This window comes from Marasmius oreades, chromosome 5 (assembly GCF_018924745.1).
Source record: "Marasmius oreades isolate 03SP1 chromosome 5, whole genome shotgun sequence".
In the NCBI taxonomy this organism is placed as follows: domain Eukaryota; kingdom Fungi; phylum Basidiomycota; class Agaricomycetes; order Agaricales; family Marasmiaceae; genus Marasmius; species Marasmius oreades.
This window is the reverse complement of record NC_057327.1, coordinates 2,941,408-2,956,987: the sequence shown is the minus strand read 5'-3', so window position 1 is coordinate 2,956,987 and position 15,580 is coordinate 2,941,408. Positions and strand designations below refer to the sequence as shown.

Below are 15,580 nucleotides of genomic sequence, written 5' to 3'. Positions count from 1 at the left end.
TGAGCTGCCTAATCTACTCATATCAAGGAGATCGCTCTCAGCGGTTTATTCCAAGGTGTGCACTTTAACTTTGAGCTAGTAATTATTCTTTCCTACTGACCTATGACTACTGTAGTAAACACCGGCAACCACGGTATTTCCAGCACCACCTCCAGTCTCTTGATCGTTATCGTTTTCTCGAACATTGCTGAGCCGCCTAACCTACCTCATATCGAGGAGATCGCTTTCAGCGGTTTACTCAAAGATTTTTAATTCCGAGTTCTGGATTATGAACGCTTCTGAGTGACATAAGTTGGTGGGGCTTTGCATCTAGATGGTTGGAGAATATGACGTAGAGTTCATAACGATCTGGTGGTGTCAAGGTCATGCGGGGTTCTGGAGACGGTGACCAGTTCTCATTGCTCCTGGTACTGTCAAATGTCTTATTATTATCTCTAGCACCTTGCAAAGTTGGCGACGTTTTTAGATATATATAGTATGAGGAGGTTCATTTCCATCTCCTCTCAGTGGTTACATCTACTACTATCTCTAACTAGTACGGCACGTACAGGCTTCTACTTGCTAGACCGTCCTATTCTGACTGATTACCTGCAGCTCGCAATATGTCTTCGTCTATCATTCATCATCGAGTCGGCAGTTGGCTCCCCAAAGACCACCAAGTGCTCCATTCATGGCTTAACAAGAAGCTGGCCAAAGCTGAACAGTACGAGGAGCATCAATGGCAACCTGTCATTAAGGAATTCAAACAGCTCATCGAAAATAACGCCGACCTATACATGGATTTCCATGCAATGTTTGAGCAGGTGCCAACGAAACCGCCTTACAACAACGATCCTACAGGAAAACCACAGGTACCATCTCGGTAACAACAAAGTAAACTGGAACTCATGGGTTTTTACAGGTCCGCAACTATATGGCGATGCTGAGCTTGTTTAACCTCATCATCGGCGAAGCTCCCGATTTTGAACAAAATAATCTCGTCGGCTTTCCTATCAACGCCATTCTCGATTGGCCGATGGGTACTCCAGCAGGTTTAGCTGCATTCATGAAACCGGAAGTCAATGTGATGTTCAAGAAGATGTTCGATGTTTGGGCGCAGTTCCTCACATCTAACGAGTCTTGCTACGTCCTCAGCACTGCGGATAATGGTTGGTTCGGCGCAGCTGCGCAGGAGGCCTTGCCGGACTTTGACGCAACGTTCGTTTGCGATCCAAGTGCTGAATATCATGGATACACCTCTTGGGATGACTTCTTTACCAGGCTTTTCAGGCCTGGGGTCCGCCCTGTATTTGCACCTGACGACAATCGGATCGTTAACGCCGCTTGTGAGTCGACGGTTTATGCAATTCAACCGGATATCAAGGCGCATGACCGATTCTGGCTCAAAGATGAACCATATTCCCTCTACCATATACTCGACAACGATGAACTTGCTCCTCAGTTCGTTGGGGGCACCATCTTTCAAGCATTTCTCAGTGCGTTTAACTATCACCGCTGGCACAGTCCGGTTAATGGGGAAATCGTGAAGACGGTGAACATTCCGGGTACTTACTATGCGGAGTCTCCTGCAATGGGATTCCCAAACCCAGATCCTTCTGGTCCGAACCTCTCACAGGGGTTCATTACCCAAGTCGCTGCCCGTGCGTTGGTGTTCATTCAATGTGACAATCCGGACATTGGGTTGATGTGTTTCGTTGCTGTTGGTATGGCGGAGGTGTCGACGAATGAGGTTACGGTTCGGGAAGGGCAGAGGGTTAAGAAGGGAGATCAATTGGGGATGTTCCATTTCGGAGGGTCGACACATTGTTTGATCTTCCGTTCTGGAGTGAAGATTGAATTCGATCCGGAACTTTATCAGCCAGAAGCGAAGATCAAACTCAATGCGCCCATTGCGACTGTAGGATGAGTGATACGGGGTATCCAGTTTATCGCCTTCGAGTTTTCTGAACCATGATGTGATGTACTATTAGTGAATGAATATCGATGTGAACGCGAGGTCATCTCGTGAGATTTGTTACAAGAATCCTCGATTTGGCCAATTCTTAAAGCATGTAAACGCGTAGGGTCCAGGTCAAAAGATTCAGCAGCCCGAACAGCGACTCGGAGTCAAATGACGAGACGACTTGTGAAGTATTGCGTATGGTCGCCGCCACTGTGCAGAGCCATCGCATTGATATGATATGACATTGTGCGGCGAACCGAAGGACTCCCATAATCCAGGAGAAAAACACATTTACATCGTTCATGATTATTTAGTGATACAGACAGTCGTTTAGAACGGACCTGGTCGCTTACTGTATAACAAAAAGTAATTAAAGACGAGAACAATGCTCGTGTACATCTGTGAGTTCACATACCTATGAGCTTATAGTGCACCACTAGCCGCAGTGAGTGAGAAATAGCTTTGGCACGTGTGGGAAATCTCTTATCAGCTACGGTCAACACCACCACATAGTCAAAAGCAGGATGAACTACGACTTGAATACGTATATAGCTATAACCCTCGCTCCAGGCTCTTCGTTATCCCGGTCCCCAGTCTCACTGGCATCTGTACACCCTGCATTGGCTCATATGGGTCAAGTCGGCGAGTTGATCGACGTACAGCTTGTCAGCGTCACACTGTTGGAGATGATATTCTGGCTTCGTTACGGTCTCGGTCTTCAGAAGGTGTTGTCAGTGTGGAGATTCAGCAGCCCAGGCAGCGAGTCAAACGAGGTGGAGACGAACTGTGAAATGGGTTCAATTGCGAGGTAAGTAAAGAACTCGCCACTACGAAGAGCCATCGTATTGATTTTATATCTCTTGAAGGAATTCAGATTCTTTCTCAATTGGAGCATAGTGTGCGACGAATCAAATACCAAGGATCGACAGCCCAACTCGTGTACTTTTCTGAGTCTATCAGTGCTGGAGCCTGGGTCTCGAACCAGGGCGCACCGTCCGGATTCAAAATCGAACATGATGATAGCTTCGGTGACGCATTCCACCCGAGGGCTTTGGTTGGAGATTATGACGTAGAGCTCATACTCATATTCTGGCACCTTGCTAAGCTAGTCGTATATATGAGTTTCATTTCCATCCCCTCTTATCTACTACTACCTCTGGTGCGTACAGGCTTCTGCTTGCTGAACCGTCCTGTTCTGATTGATTGCCTGCAGCTCGCAATATGTCTTCGCCTATCGTTCATCATCGAGTCGGTGGTTGGCTCCCCAAAGATCACCAAGTGCTCCGTTCCTGGCTTGACAAGAGGCTGGCCAAATCTGAGCAGCACGAGAAGCATCAATGGCAACCTGTCATTCAGGAATTCCAACAGCTCATCGAAAATAACGCCGACCTATACATGGATTTCCATGCAATGTTTGAGCAGGTGCCGACGAAACCGCCTTACAATGACGATTCTACAGAAAAAGGAAAAACACAGGTATTTTCAGTCGTGACGAAGTGATCAGGTGCTTATCTTTTTTTTTTACAGGTCCGCAACTACATGACGATGCTGAGCGTGTTTAACGTCATTCTCAGCGAAGCTCCCGAGTTTGGACAGGGTAATCTCGTCGCCTCCCCTTTCAGCGCCATTCTCGACTGGTCGATGGGCACTCCAGCAGGTTTAGCTGCATTCATGAAACCGGAAGTCAATGTGATGTTCAAGAAGATGTTCGATGTCTGGGCACGGTTCCTCGCATCTGGCGATTCGCGTTATGTCCTCAGCACTGCGGACCATGGCTGGTTCGGTGCAGCTGCACAGACTGCCTTGCCAGACTTTGTCGCAACGTTCGTTTGCGATCCAAGTGCTGAATATCACGGATTTGCCTCTTGGGATGAATTTTTCACCAGGCGTTTCAGGCCTGGGGTCCGCCCTATATTTGCACCTGACGACAATCGTGTCATTAACTGCGCTTGCGAGTCGACCGTTTTTGCAATCAAAACGGATATCAAGGCGCATGACCGATTCTGGCTCAAAGATGAACCGTATTCCCTCTACCATATACTCGACAATGATGAACTTACTCCTCAGTTCGTTGGGGGCACCGTTTTTCAAGCATTCCTCAGTGCGCTCAATTATCACCGCTGGCACAGTCCGGTTAATGGGGAAATCGTGAAGACGGTGAATGTTCCGGGTACTTACTTTGCGGAGTCTCCTGCAATGGGATTCCCAAACCCAGATCCTTCTGGTCCGACCCGCTCGCAGGGGTTCATTACCCAAGTCGCTGCCCGTGCGTTGGTGTTCATTCAATGTGACAATCCGGACATTGGGTTGATGTGTTTCGTTGCTGTTGGTATGGCGGAGGTGTCGACGAATGAGGTTACGGTTCGGGAGGGGCAGAGGGTTAAGAAGGGAGATCAATTGGGGATGTTCCATTTCGGAGGGTCGACACATTGTTTGATCTTCCGTTCTGGAGTAAAGATTGAATTCGATCCGGAACTTTATCAGCCAGAAGCGAAGATCAAACTCAATGCGCCCATTGCAACTGTAGGATGAGCGATGCCAGTGCTACGGGGATAAGTATCCCAGTATTCAATTTGTCGTCTCCGACTGGAAAAGATGATGAATTTTGTGAAACGTGTATGTACTATTAATGAATGAATATCGATGTGAACGTGAGGTCGTCCCTTTACTCTCTTCAATTTGGCCAATCTTTTCCGGTAATGAAGTAACCTAGTCGGCCAAGTCGGCGAGCGCCACTCCCTCGATGCTCAGCATCCCAGGGAGATGGAGACGCGGTTGTGTCAGAACTGGTTGCCGCCGCTGTGCTGTACAGAGCCATCGTATTGATCTGCTGAGTGGAGGTATTCAAGTACATGATGCGAGTAAGGGATAATTACATTTACAATTGTCCATGATTACTTAGTGATCCTGGTCACTTATTGTACAATCAAGAGTAGTCATGAACGATGGGAACGATGCTTATAGGGAGGTATTTGAACTCACAGGAAGTACATGAGCTTGGGGTGGAGGTCCAGGAGGCTACAAGTAGGATGGTATTGATTCAGCAATCCCAGTGAAACGATAATGTCGAGACTTACGGGTGGGTATTGTTGACTACCGGTGGGAGGAGAGCCCGGTGGCTACAAGCAAGGTATTCAAAATTAAAGCCCGATTAGTCATAGGAGGAAAACACACACCGGAGGATAACGGAATTCTCCGTCCGGAAGTTTGTCACCATACCGTGGTGGAGGCAGATACGGTCCGTCGTGTCCTGGATGAGGTGTGGGTGTGTACCCGGGTGGAGGAGGCCCCGATGGCGGAGGTCCGGTCCATCCGAAGTTGCTGACGTCATAAGGATTGCTAAACCCGCCGGCCACTCCGGGGTGGTGTGTCCGATTCCTCGCAAATTGTGCTAGTCGTCGTCGACGGGCAGAGTACAGCCAACATGAGAGGATGGTTAAGAGTATTACAAGGCCTATCTCGCATTTATCAGACCAGTGTATAGAAATCGAAAGTGGACAAAGCGACAGGCGTACCGATTATGACCCCAGCTATGGTCCTGCTCACACTCCTTTGACGATCTTCATCATCGAAGCCTTGACGTTGTGCACTCGCAAGTGCGACAAAACAAACGATTGTTGTAATTCGAAGGGGTGGCGAAGAGGGCATGATGGGAGAAAGTAGCAGTTGACAAGAGAAAAGCAATCCGCAGCGAGTACCCCACTGTATAACCTCATTCAACACAGCCACACACCAAAATTAATTTGATCACTTGTACTTTTGCGGTTGGGCAAACTGCTTTGACCAGAGGCGAAAATTTCTCGTCTTGACTTTTCTCTCATCGTTCTCATCCTGTCCCTGGTTTTTCAGAAAGATTTTCCGAGGCTTCGGTAGCTTCAGAACAATGGATTGATTGTAAGGATAATTTAAGTGATAATACATGCCAGCAGTTTTTTCGTTTAGCACATTCTGACCAGCAGAATGCCCGTTGACGACGTCACTTGACATCCACTGCTTTCGGCAAGCCGGGTAACTGTAGGGTCCTTTCCTTCAAATGCCTAGGCGGTCGGAGAGCCAAAGGACGTATCCAAAGCTTCAGATACCCATTCTTCGTGGAAGTGACCAGGTGCCTCTGTAGGAATGCCACCGCGGAGAGAATCTCACCCTCCATGTGCTTGACCTGAAAAGAAATTTTTGAGTTTGTCCAGCATGCAAAAGCAGATTACAAAGACATACAAGAACAGGTTGCACCACAGCAACCTCATTCCTTGATGGTGCGGGATGATATTTCGGTGTAACCTCTCCATCCCCTTCAGGCAGATGAAACGCTGACCGATCCCTTCTGAACGCTGAGAGTGATAACGTTGACGACATGGACACTCTTTGGTGTGATTGGAGTTTCGGTCGGTGCAAAGCTCCACTCGAAAAGTCCCAAAGGATGAGTTTGTTATCTTCACCTACACTGCCGAACCTGTATGTTCGTCCATCACAGCGAAGTTCGTCAAAATAAACGGAGGAAACGAATGACGAGTGGCCTTGACATCGTGCCACGACACGTTGCTCCCATGGGGAAAATATCGTGAGGAGATCGTCTTGACCGCCGGTCTATTAGAATCGTTAGCTTGATCCAACGTGCACATAAGTGATTAGCGGCACTTACAACTATGAATCGGCCATCTGGAGACCATGCAACGCAAGTTAAAGTACCAAAATAGGATGAGTAACAGTCTATTAATCTATCAGAGGTTAGACCGGTATAGATGAGGAAATCGACGTGGAGACCCACTGCTCTGCCAGGGCATCGATCACCCTCAAACATCCATCTTCCGAAATCGCGCCGACATACTTGACATCAGGTGAGAACACAAAATCTACAACACACCGTCTTGATACTCTCCAATGGCTGACGGGGTTCTTCACTGATGCGGCCTTGTCCTTGTCAGATTTGGATGTACCTCCGGAACCAACTGCTGATGCGGCGACGGGATGCCAGGGAGGCATGGTGACAAAGATATTTTCCATGTGGTCCCATGAGTCCTCTGAAGATGTCGTGTTTGAGTCACCACCGGCGGGAGGGTTGAAAGGGCCTGGGTCTTGAGGTGTAAATGTCCCATCTTCGCGTTCTCGGTCGTAAACCACAATGGTACCGTCCGCATGGGATACTAGGAAGAGCGAGGTAGAGGAAGGTACCCATCGGACTGCAGTACATGGAGAGTTGGTAATGCAACCCTGTTTGTTGAGACGAGCATAACGAGAGGATATAGGGTCTAGCAAAGTGAGAAGTTAACAATGAGGTGGGGTTCCAAGTAACCTACCGAGCCAAATTAGGTCGCCAGTACTAAAGCCTACAATAACATCCAGTCGGTCAGAGGAAGCAGTGAGTGGATTCACGTGGTGACACGTCGGGAATGCCGAAAAAACCATTCGAGCAAGAGGTTCCTAGAAGTTCTATGTGAGCATTGGGAAGATTTAGATTTGCCCCAGATGGAAAAAAACCTTCGACTTTGCGCCTGCTTCAACCCACAGAAGAGTCTTGACCTGGTTGTAGAAGAGAAACGCGGTTTCGCCATGTTTGGCTTGCATAGTCTTCGCATAACCCTCTGCATACTGTATTCGCGTGATGAAAGTCGAGGACGAGGTCTTTATGTTATGCTTGGGACGAGACGCAGTCGATTTCTTCTTTCCACCAAAAGAATGACCACCAAACAAAGGTTGGTTTGGAACGGAATTATGGTCGGAGGGAATGTCACCCTCATCTGGGGTATCGCTGCTAGACAAACTGACTCCATCTTCCCGGGTTGATTTCTCTTTCTCTTTGTCCTTTTTCGACTCTTTGTTCCCACCAAGAAGTTGCGCGAACCCAGGCGTTCCTCCGGCTGCCTTGGCGGGAAATCGCACTGATATGGTGCTTATTCGCGTTGGATAGGTAACAGTCGCTGTACTAGCTGCGTGAGCTTGGAGCGCAGATGGTTTGATCTCTTCAACGACGGTGTAAACACCCTCCGGGGCTACGAAGGTGACTTCATTTTCCATGAAGCTGGTCAATGGTAAAGAAAGAGGGACCGCCCAGGAACATCTGGAATACTTCCACGGTCCGGATACCCGCCGGCTATGGCCCGGAGGTACAGTAAACCCCCCGCCAATTTAGGATAAGCTAGTTCCGTTTCTAAACGTAGAATAGGAACTAGAGACTAAATAATACTATATGATATAAACAAGTCTTTGATCATATAAATATATAAGTTCTGCTATATTGTAGGTACTCTACTCGTGCTATATCTCAGTAGGTGGGTTTGCCGGAGGCTGGCTTGGGCGCGCAAAAGAGGGGCATGTGATTTGCCCGTGATCTTACGCGTTGCCCAAAGAACGCCAAACGCGACCAAGGCCAGCCTGAGCGCTCGGGGCACCAAGTGGGCTGAGAAAACGACGGAACCTGTGATGCCCAAATTGAGCACTTGCTCTGACGTACAGGTGCCGGCTTTTAACGAAGCCCAATCTGGACCCCCCAACTGAACAAGTGCGAGATATAGCATACGAAAAATATGATAGAATTAATCTATGAAATTAATCATCAGTTAAGTCCAAACCATCTACGGCGAGGTTTACTACAGAGGTCGGTATACTATTGTTCTTTCTAAAGGTATCGATCTGCTTGTCAATGAGTTGAATACGAGTTGAGGAATAAGCTTTGGATGTAAACTGAGGAATAATAGAAGAAATTTTACGCCAGTAGACTAAGAAGGCGAGAGAATTCCAACCCCCTGTGGCGGCTACGATTTCGGGGGAAACACCAGCCAAGAGAAGTTCAACAGCTCCTCCGATGCGAAAGCTGTGTCCGAATATATGATAAAGAGCGGCGTCTTGCCAGATGCCGCGGCAAAAGTCGAGAAATTCTGTTTTGCTGTACATGGTGGGAGAGCCAAGTTCGTCAATATATGAGAAAAGGGGAAATGAAGAGGGAAGAAGTGAATTGACGCGTAGATGATTGGTGATAGCGTCGAGTGGACAAATGTCATGGAATTCTTTTGGGCGTGAAGTGAGGACAACTTCAGCTCCTTCTTGTTTGGTGGTCTTGGTCCAAGGAATGCGAAAAGTGCATGAATCGTAGCCGTTTGAAAGTTTCTTGAACGACATTGCTGAACTGGATAGAGGTTGGTCGTTGAGTAGAAGGAATTATATATTATACTCACGATTCTTTAGTGACATGATATCTGGGGTCGAACTTTTTGGCTGACAGAATTGTCGTTTCTCCTAAACGTCTACATCCAAAAAAGGTAGTAGTTGCTATAGCCCAAGTGGCAGCGTGCTTTGGGTTGTCGAGGTCTAATTTGCTTTTGAGGACGACTAAATGTTCAATGGAAACGGGCGGCCGTTGTTGTTTCTTGCGGTGAGAGCCTTGCTTCTTGGCTGTGATCCGAGCGAGCTTCACTAGTGGGTCGTCACCATACCATGGGGCGCCGTGATAAACATGCCAGGCTCGTATACCAGAGAGCCAACCTTTGACAGAGGCGATCTCTCCAAGATGCTCTCCGATAAAAGCTGCTAAAAGGGTCTTGTCGGCAGCTGGGAATTGGTAAATATGCGAAAGGGATACTTTATTGCGTAAACTTACGCATTCTGTCTGCTTCGGGGATCTCGTACTTGTCGCAGAACTGAGTAAATCGAAGAGGCCCTGCACCATATGATGATTTTGTACCATCACCGAATGCTCCGGACACTGCCTTCTGCGCAAGTGCCTTTACTTTGGGCGGCCACTTGGATTCTTCTTCTTGTCTCTTCCTTTGCGAGAATTCGGTTTCCCAGGAAAAGATGCGGTCTTTGGCCGGGACTTTTGGTCTGAGAGGGTTCGGTGCATAGCGGTTTTCTTTACGTGGGGTTCTGATAACTGAGGTACTAGGTTGGCTGAAGGAGCGAGGTAAGGGTGCGATTGAAGATGCAGTTGTAACATTAGAAAAAGCAGACAATGATGAAGACTGAGGTACGGTTGTGCGCGGTTCAACCGTCCTCTCATCGGACTTGACCGACGGCGCTCGACGGAGATGCCTAAACATAGGCAAGGATATTGGAGAGAGCCTCAGGTAAACTGAAGGCTTGGGTGAGTTTGTCCTCTGGCCGGCCTAATTCTCCGCGCGAGATAGGGTCGGCTAGATTCTGAGCAGATGCAACATAAACGAGTTCTGGTGTGATATTCAGGGAGTACAGAATAGAGTACATGCGGCGGGTGGAGAGATTGATCCATAGGTTTGGCGAGCGAGACTTAAGCACTGCGCCAATCGCTCCTTGATTATCAGAATTGATAATAACATCCCTGTCTCTTACGTCGGCCTTCTCGGCTAGGTAGTAGACTGCAAGTTCGATGGCGATTGTTTCGAGCCAGCAGATGTCCCGTCCGATTGTGGTGCCTGTGTCCTTCCAATCAGGTTGAAGTCGATATGCAGCCCATTTGCCATCGATAATGATGCCTATTCCCCATGAAGTAGAGGCGTCGACATAGATACCAAGGTCTAGTATTGGTCTTTTAGGGCGAAGTTGTCTGTAAAAGGTGGCGTCGGAAAGTACTATTGACCACCATTGTATATCTTCTTTAACTGATCTGGGAACCCATCTACGTATAAAACGGTCACCTCTAAAGGTGGCACCGAAATTGGAGAGTGAAGCCAGATGTGTACGACCCTCTCTATAGATGAAGGCGCAATGACATAGTGTACCGTGGATCCTGTCTATTTCTTCTAGCGGACACTGTACACCACTATATCGATCGGCGAAGGAGGAGATCCGATATAGATACTTTTGGCGCTTTGCTTCAGGGAGGGATACTCTTCGTCTGGGAAGATCCCATAGAAAGCCGAGGAATACTGTGAGCCAGACGAAGAACTGGTCACCCTTGGTGGGATGCCATGGAGTACGAAGGCAGCTGATGCGTTCCATCATGTTGGGTTTATCGTAATCGTAGCGAAACAGGGATATATCGGGGTCGTCGGGGTCGAAAGGAAGTAGAGTCTGAGGATCGAATGGAAACGAGGAGTGAGGGTGTTGCAAAAGATTGATCTCGATGTATGATCCGTCGGTTAGTTTGCGTTGTCTGGGACAACGACCGACGATAATATCATCCTCGTACTTTTTGATTGGTTGTATCCCCTCTGCTCGCCAGATATCGACCATCGCATTTGCTATCATTCCAGAATTCGAACTGGCTGAAGCGGCTCCAAACGGGAAGTTGTTATCAATGTAGAATTCACCTGGATTCCCTTGAACTACCAGGAATGGCTTATGATGCGGTAGCACTGGGCAGGTCCGGTGAAATTTGGCAATGTCAACTGTACAAGCTTGAAAGCCCTCTGGGGCGCAAGCGACCTGATAAATGAATGAGCTACTGTGCTCGGTAGACTTTGTATGATTGACCCTGTACTCGACTGTCGAGTACGGCAAGAATGAAGAGGCCCTGTACCCATCTATTAGGTGCGGCAAAAAATTTGGCCCTATATCCCTCTGTGGGGTACGGCGAGATTGACTAGTAAGAGAGATGCCCGACTGTCGAGTGCGACGTGCTCGAGATCATGTGGGTCTGAGTGCCTGAACGATCCAGACTCGCAATGCATCCCGTAAGGATGAGACGGTTGTATCGGAATTTAAAGGTGTGAAGAAATACTTACCATGTCGGCGAAGCCGGTGGCCATGTCGAAATGTGTAGGAAAGTCAATTTTGTCAATGAAAAAGTTCACGGCAGGAAGGAGGCGAGAGTCCTTGGAAAGATGTCGGCATATTCTCTTTTTCATCGGAAGACCTGGTCCTTGATCTTGGACTGCCACGATGAAAGGGGAGGCGTAGAACGCGCCACCCATAATCTGTTCCATAATCTCTTTGGTATAAGGGCCAGAAAAACGAGCGTCTTTAAGCTCGTCGGTGATGTATTCAGTCATTGTTTCGGGGTGCTCAAGGCAGGATTTATTGTTTGGTATGATGATAGTGGTATCGAGGATGGGCATTGCGCCTAGCGGAAAACCGTTACGAAGGTTGTCTATGAGAAGAGGATAGTGTTGGAAGAGGTTATGAAGTTTAAGTTTTTGCAGGAAGGCCGAGGGATCGTATGGAGTGATGATGCGAGAAAAAAGATCCAGAAGTTCGGGTGGAGTGGATTTTGGATGTACGCGGCGGTGAATGAGAGAGGAAAAATTGGTATACTTTAAAGGTGGATGGCGAGCCATTTCGAGCCATTCAGCGACGCTCGCTGGGTTTCTGTTGGCACTTCCAGCTGAGGGCGTAGTGTTCTGATCTTCCACAGAACGAGCAGACGTGCTCCGCTTTACAGTCAGAGCATTTGCCGTCTCTGTCGCCTTTGCTAGTGCCGAAGATATTGAATCTTCCACAGAGGGGTTTGTTGGAGGTCGGGTGGTAGAGCATTTTGGACCTGAGGCTTGCCCAGAGCGGAGAAGGGTCCGACGTGCTGTGTGTCTTCGCCGAGTGTCCCCGGAGTGAGCAAGCGATGCAATGGAGGTCCGAGGATGGGCCGCCTCCATTGCCAGACCGAAAGGGCTTGCGAGTGCGAAAGTCCTTTGAGTCGTCGTCGCGGTTTGGATATGACCTGCGCTTTCGCGACTCGTCTTCACGGAACCTCGCCATCTTCGCTTCGAGGTCAGCCCACCTCGCCTCTGCGGCCATCTCACCGTCCGCTTTTGCCTGCATGAGGATCCATTGATCGTCGTATGCCTGTCTGCTAAACTTCACCATACTTTCGAAACGTTTTTGTCGAAGTTCGAGTTCGACTGGCTTCCACCATTTGTAATACTTCTTCGAGTCTGGCTTGTTCTTGAAATAGAGGCAGTGAGCGTGCATAAACATGTAATGAATGCCTTTCTCCCCTTTAGAGTCTCTGATGGCCTCAAATCTGCAGAGGCCATCCATGGCTTCAATACAGTCGTAAGCGTCGGGAAGACCTTCGAAAGCGTCGTCGGGTTTGATTTTGAGTTTACTGAGGAGGTCGTCGAGGTCGAGGATGGTGGCTTTCTTGTCTGAGCGAAGAATCGACGCGACTTTTTTTGTCTTGATACTAGCGAGTTCTCGGACTATGATCTTGAGATTGTCAGGGAGGAAGATGCCGAGAGGAGGGGATTTTCTGGGATTGTGGTTTAGTGAGATAATAAGGTCTGTAGGAAAATCAATTTCGGGAGAATCCATTGAGCTATACTCGACTTCTTCGAAATCGAGAGCATATAGTCTGCTCTGGTCTCCCTCGTCAGATGAAGCCTTTGGCTCCATCTTCTTCTGTTCTTCTAGCAGCTCCTTGTATACCTTGCCTTCAAGATAAGGCTTCGCCTCCTCTAGTCTTTCCTTCGAATCTACCAGCTCTTGATATTCGTCTGTCGAGAGATCCCATACCGAAGCTTGAGGAGAGGCTGGATCCGGGGAGTCTCCTTGCAAAAAAGCTAAATCTTTCATCCTACGCTCCTCGTTCTTGGCCTTGATTTCGTGGATCTTCTTAATTTTCGGAATTATCGCCAATTTGCTGAAAAGAGTTCTGGCGAGGTCCGAGACGCGTGTTCGAGATTGTCGCTCGTTATTGGATAAAGAATTTTGTTTGACTAATAGCTCCTTTTGTTGAATTGTGAGAGGTTGGGAAGGATTATCGATTCCAGTCATAATGAAGAGTGGTATAACAACAACAAAAATGTCGAGAGCAGTGAGATGAGCGCAGGAGGTAAGTCGACTGACGCGTCAGGATTATCTGACGCGTCAGCTACGCTTATCTCACTGCCACTATCTTATCCTCCGATTTGAGCCTCGTACCTCGGCTCAAATCTAGGAAACACGGATCTTAGCATCTTCACTTTCATGTTCACCTCCACATTGCGGAAGAGGATTCCTCGAATTCTTGTATGTGATTTATCCTTACGGCTCGTTTACAGCTCATATATGCATCCACAGAATGTTCGATTTAGTTCGAGCGTAGAACCTCCGCCAGCCGGTGGACATTTACCTTCAGTTGCAACCTCCCAGTTACTGAGGTCAACTCGCGATACTGCCTTGCGTACTCCGGATCTTGTTTGGGTCGATGAAGGAAGCTCTGAGACCTCGGAAAGCTTAGTTGGTGGACGGGAGACACGTAAAATGAACACCTACCAAGCCGTGAGGGATGCGATGAGGTACGAGGGTTGAACGTTGAACGATTCCATTCATCATTGGCTGAGATGGAATCTTTACAGTGTTGCGTTGACCAAAGACGACGACGCTGTCGTATTTGGGGAAGACGTCGCGTTTGGAGGCGTATTCAGATGCACGATGGTGAATGTTCTAGTACTCTCATCCCAAGCAGGTGCTCATTTCCTCCCGATACTATTAGGGTCTCGCGGAAGAGTTTGGTCGTGAACGCGTATTCAATACTCCTTTGACGGAACAGGGGCTTGTTGGGTTTGGGATAGGCCTTGCTATGATGGGTCACACCGCCATTGCTGAAATCCAATTCGCGGACTACATTTTCCCTGCTTTTGACCAGGCACGTATTGTGATCGTTGGATGTATGGAAATGACTGATGTTCTCCGATTCAGTTGGTCAATGAGGCTGCCAAAATACGTTATCGCTCCGGAGGGCAATACAACTGTGGCAAATTGACCGTTCGCACACCAACCATGTCTGTGGTACGTCCACTCGATACGCCGCGCTTTTCGTTCACCTCAGGTCGTTTGTAGGGTCACGGAGGATTGTATCATTCACAATCGCCAGAAGGTTTCTTCATGGGTGTTTCGGGGTTAAAGGTGCGTTTTGAGGTTGGTTCTCTTAACATTTTCGTTGATCGATAGGGTCCTGTAGGTTGTTATTCCTCGTTCTCCCATACAAGCCAAAGGACTCCTTCTAGCTTCCATTAGAGACCCCAATCCAGTCGTGTTCATGGAGCCGAAGGTTCTTTATCGTTCAGCAGGTGCGCCCTTCAAATGTTATCGCATGGCTTCTTACTAACTTTTCATGCAGTCGAACAAGTCCCTATCGATGATTACACCCTTCCGCTCAGCCGTGCAGAAATCTTGGTTCCTGGTTCCGACTTGACACTACTCTCATGGGGAACTCCTCTCTACCATTGTGAAACAGCATTGCATATGCTATCTTCCCCCGCTCCCACACTCGAACCTCACATACCTACGTCGCTACGGACAGCAAAAATAGAGCTTATAGACCTTCGTACCATCCTACCTTGGGATGTGGACACCGTCGTAGAGAGTGTCAAGAGGACTGGCAGGTTAGTCGTTGTACATGAAGCTGGAATGACGGCTGGTGCTGGAGCGGAGATCTGTGCCGAGGTTCAGAAGAGGTGTTTCTTAAAATTGAATGCTCCGGTCAGACGTGTCACTGGTTGGGAGTGAGTTATTTCTCCTTCTGTTTTAATTCTGGGTGAAAGTCTAAATGCTTCTCCCTCGCTAGTACCCCTGCCGGTTTGCAGTTTGAGAAATTCATTATGCCGGATGCCATTCGTGTGCTTGACGCCATCGTTGAAACTCTGTCGTACTAGAAAATGTTGACAATGGGTACAACTTGGCTAACGAATGTATATCAGTGAATGCCTCACGCAAAGCATTTCTTCCCTTACTCATTATTGCGATATGAAAGAAGAGAGAATCATGGATAAAGTAATGTCGTAGATCATACAGCATGCCAGATATGTATATAAG

At 48.1% G+C, this 15,580-nt stretch overlaps 7 protein-coding genes across 7 annotated transcripts; 4 read left to right on the top strand and 3 right to left on the bottom strand.

The window, feature by feature from the left end:
* Positions 1–602: 602 nt before the first annotated feature.
* Positions 603–1,996, top strand: E1B28_009131 (uncharacterized protein; the record flags this gene model as incomplete). The annotated part of the gene is made up of 3 exons (XM_043153998.1): positions 603–851; positions 902–1,475; positions 1,529–1,996. 3 exons carry the CDS (start codon positions 603–605, stop codon positions 1,663–1,665), a joined length of 960 nt encoding a protein of 319 aa, XP_043009285.1. The 3' UTR covers positions 1,666–1,996.
* Positions 1,997–2,466: 470 nt separating this feature from the next.
* Positions 2,467–2,839, top strand: E1B28_009130 (uncharacterized protein; the record flags this gene model as incomplete). Its single annotated transcript, XM_043153997.1, has 2 exons — positions 2,467–2,750; positions 2,809–2,839. 2 exons carry the CDS (start codon positions 2,467–2,469, stop codon positions 2,837–2,839), a joined length of 315 nt encoding a protein of 104 aa, XP_043009284.1.
* A 324-nt stretch (positions 2,840–3,163) lies between these two features.
* Positions 3,164–4,474, top strand: E1B28_009129 (uncharacterized protein; the record flags this gene model as incomplete). The annotated part of the gene is made up of 2 exons (XM_043153996.1): positions 3,164–3,418; positions 3,470–4,474. The coding sequence occupies 2 exons, from the start codon at positions 3,164–3,166 to the stop codon at positions 4,472–4,474; spliced, it is 1,260 nt and encodes a 419-aa protein (XP_043009283.1).
* Positions 4,475–4,624: 150 nt separating this feature from the next.
* E1B28_009128 (uncharacterized protein) lies at positions 4,625–5,642 on the bottom strand. Its single transcript, XM_043153995.1, has 6 exons — positions 5,458–5,642; positions 5,119–5,396; positions 5,020–5,061; positions 4,925–4,960; positions 4,819–4,856; positions 4,625–4,769 (listed from the first exon to the last, which is right to left on the bottom strand). Exons 1-5 carry the CDS (start codon positions 5,588–5,590, stop codon positions 4,854–4,856), a joined length of 492 nt encoding a protein of 163 aa, XP_043009282.1. The 5' UTR covers positions 5,591–5,642; the 3' UTR covers positions 4,625–4,769; positions 4,819–4,853.
* A 159-nt stretch (positions 5,643–5,801) lies between these two features.
* Positions 5,802–7,982, bottom strand: E1B28_009127 (uncharacterized protein). The gene is made up of 6 exons (XM_043153994.1): positions 7,418–7,982; positions 7,237–7,360; positions 6,708–7,188; positions 6,582–6,657; positions 6,158–6,526; positions 5,802–6,101 (listed from the first exon to the last, which is right to left on the bottom strand). The coding sequence occupies exons 1-6, from the start codon at positions 7,952–7,954 to the stop codon at positions 5,919–5,921; spliced, it is 1,770 nt and encodes a 589-aa protein (XP_043009281.1). The 5' UTR covers positions 7,955–7,982; the 3' UTR covers positions 5,802–5,918.
* Positions 7,983–10,412: 2,430 nt separating this feature from the next.
* On the bottom strand, positions 10,413–13,616 carry E1B28_009126 (uncharacterized protein). The gene is made up of 2 exons (XM_043160760.1): positions 11,575–13,616; positions 10,413–11,275 (listed from the first exon to the last, which is right to left on the bottom strand). The coding sequence occupies exon 1, from the start codon at positions 13,556–13,558 to the stop codon at positions 12,137–12,139; it is 1,422 nt and encodes a 473-aa protein (XP_043009280.1). The 5' UTR covers positions 13,559–13,616; the 3' UTR covers positions 10,413–11,275; positions 11,575–12,136.
* A 69-nt stretch (positions 13,617–13,685) lies between these two features.
* On the top strand, positions 13,686–15,493 carry DIN4 (2-oxoisovalerate dehydrogenase subunit beta 2, mitochondrial). Its single transcript, XM_043153993.1, has 9 exons — positions 13,686–13,792; positions 13,844–14,061; positions 14,122–14,200; positions 14,259–14,411; positions 14,465–14,554; positions 14,606–14,671; positions 14,727–14,835; positions 14,886–15,270; positions 15,333–15,493. Exons 1-9 carry the CDS (start codon positions 13,751–13,753, stop codon positions 15,418–15,420), a joined length of 1,230 nt encoding a protein of 409 aa, XP_043009279.1. The 5' UTR covers positions 13,686–13,750; the 3' UTR covers positions 15,421–15,493.
* Positions 15,494–15,580: the final 87 nt, after the last annotated feature.

Bases quoted from the DNA above. Each gene is read 5' to 3' on its own strand.
- E1B28_009128 (XM_043153995.1), bottom strand. From the start codon at position 5,590: ATGCCCTCTTCGCCACCCCTTCGAATTACAACAATCGTTTGTTTTGTC. The intron at 5,062-5,118 runs GTGTGTGTTTTC...CCTTGCTTGTAG, and splicing joins GAGAATTCCGTTATCCTCCG to CCACCGGGCTCTCCTCCCAC. The intron at 4,961-5,019 runs GTAAGTCTCGAC...TCCTACTTGTAG, and splicing joins GTAGTCAACAATACCCACCC to CCTCCTGGACCTCCACCCCA.
- E1B28_009127 (XM_043153994.1), bottom strand. From the start codon at position 7,954: ATGGAAAATGAAGTCACCTTCGTAGCCCCGGAGGGTGTTTACACCGTC. The intron at 7,189-7,236 runs GTAGGTTACTTG...TCACTTTGCTAG, and splicing joins TGGCGACCTAATTTGGCTCG to ACCCTATATCCTCTCGTTAT. The intron at 6,527-6,581 runs GTAAGTGCCGCT...CGATTCTAATAG, and splicing joins CAGATGGCCGATTCATAGTT to ACCGGCGGTCAAGACGATCT.
- E1B28_009126 (XM_043160760.1), bottom strand. From the start codon at position 13,558: ATGACTGGAATCGATAATCCTTCCCAACCTCTCACAATTCAACAAAAG.
- DIN4 (XM_043153993.1), top strand. From the start codon at position 13,751: ATGTTCACCTCCACATTGCGGAAGAGGATTCCTCGAATTCTT. The intron at 14,062-14,121 runs GTACGAGGGTTG...GAATCTTTACAG, and splicing joins GCCGTGAGGGATGCGATGAG to TGTTGCGTTGACCAAAGACG. The intron at 15,271-15,332 runs GTGAGTTATTTC...CTCCCTCGCTAG, and splicing joins AGACGTGTCACTGGTTGGGA to TACCCCTGCCGGTTTGCAGT.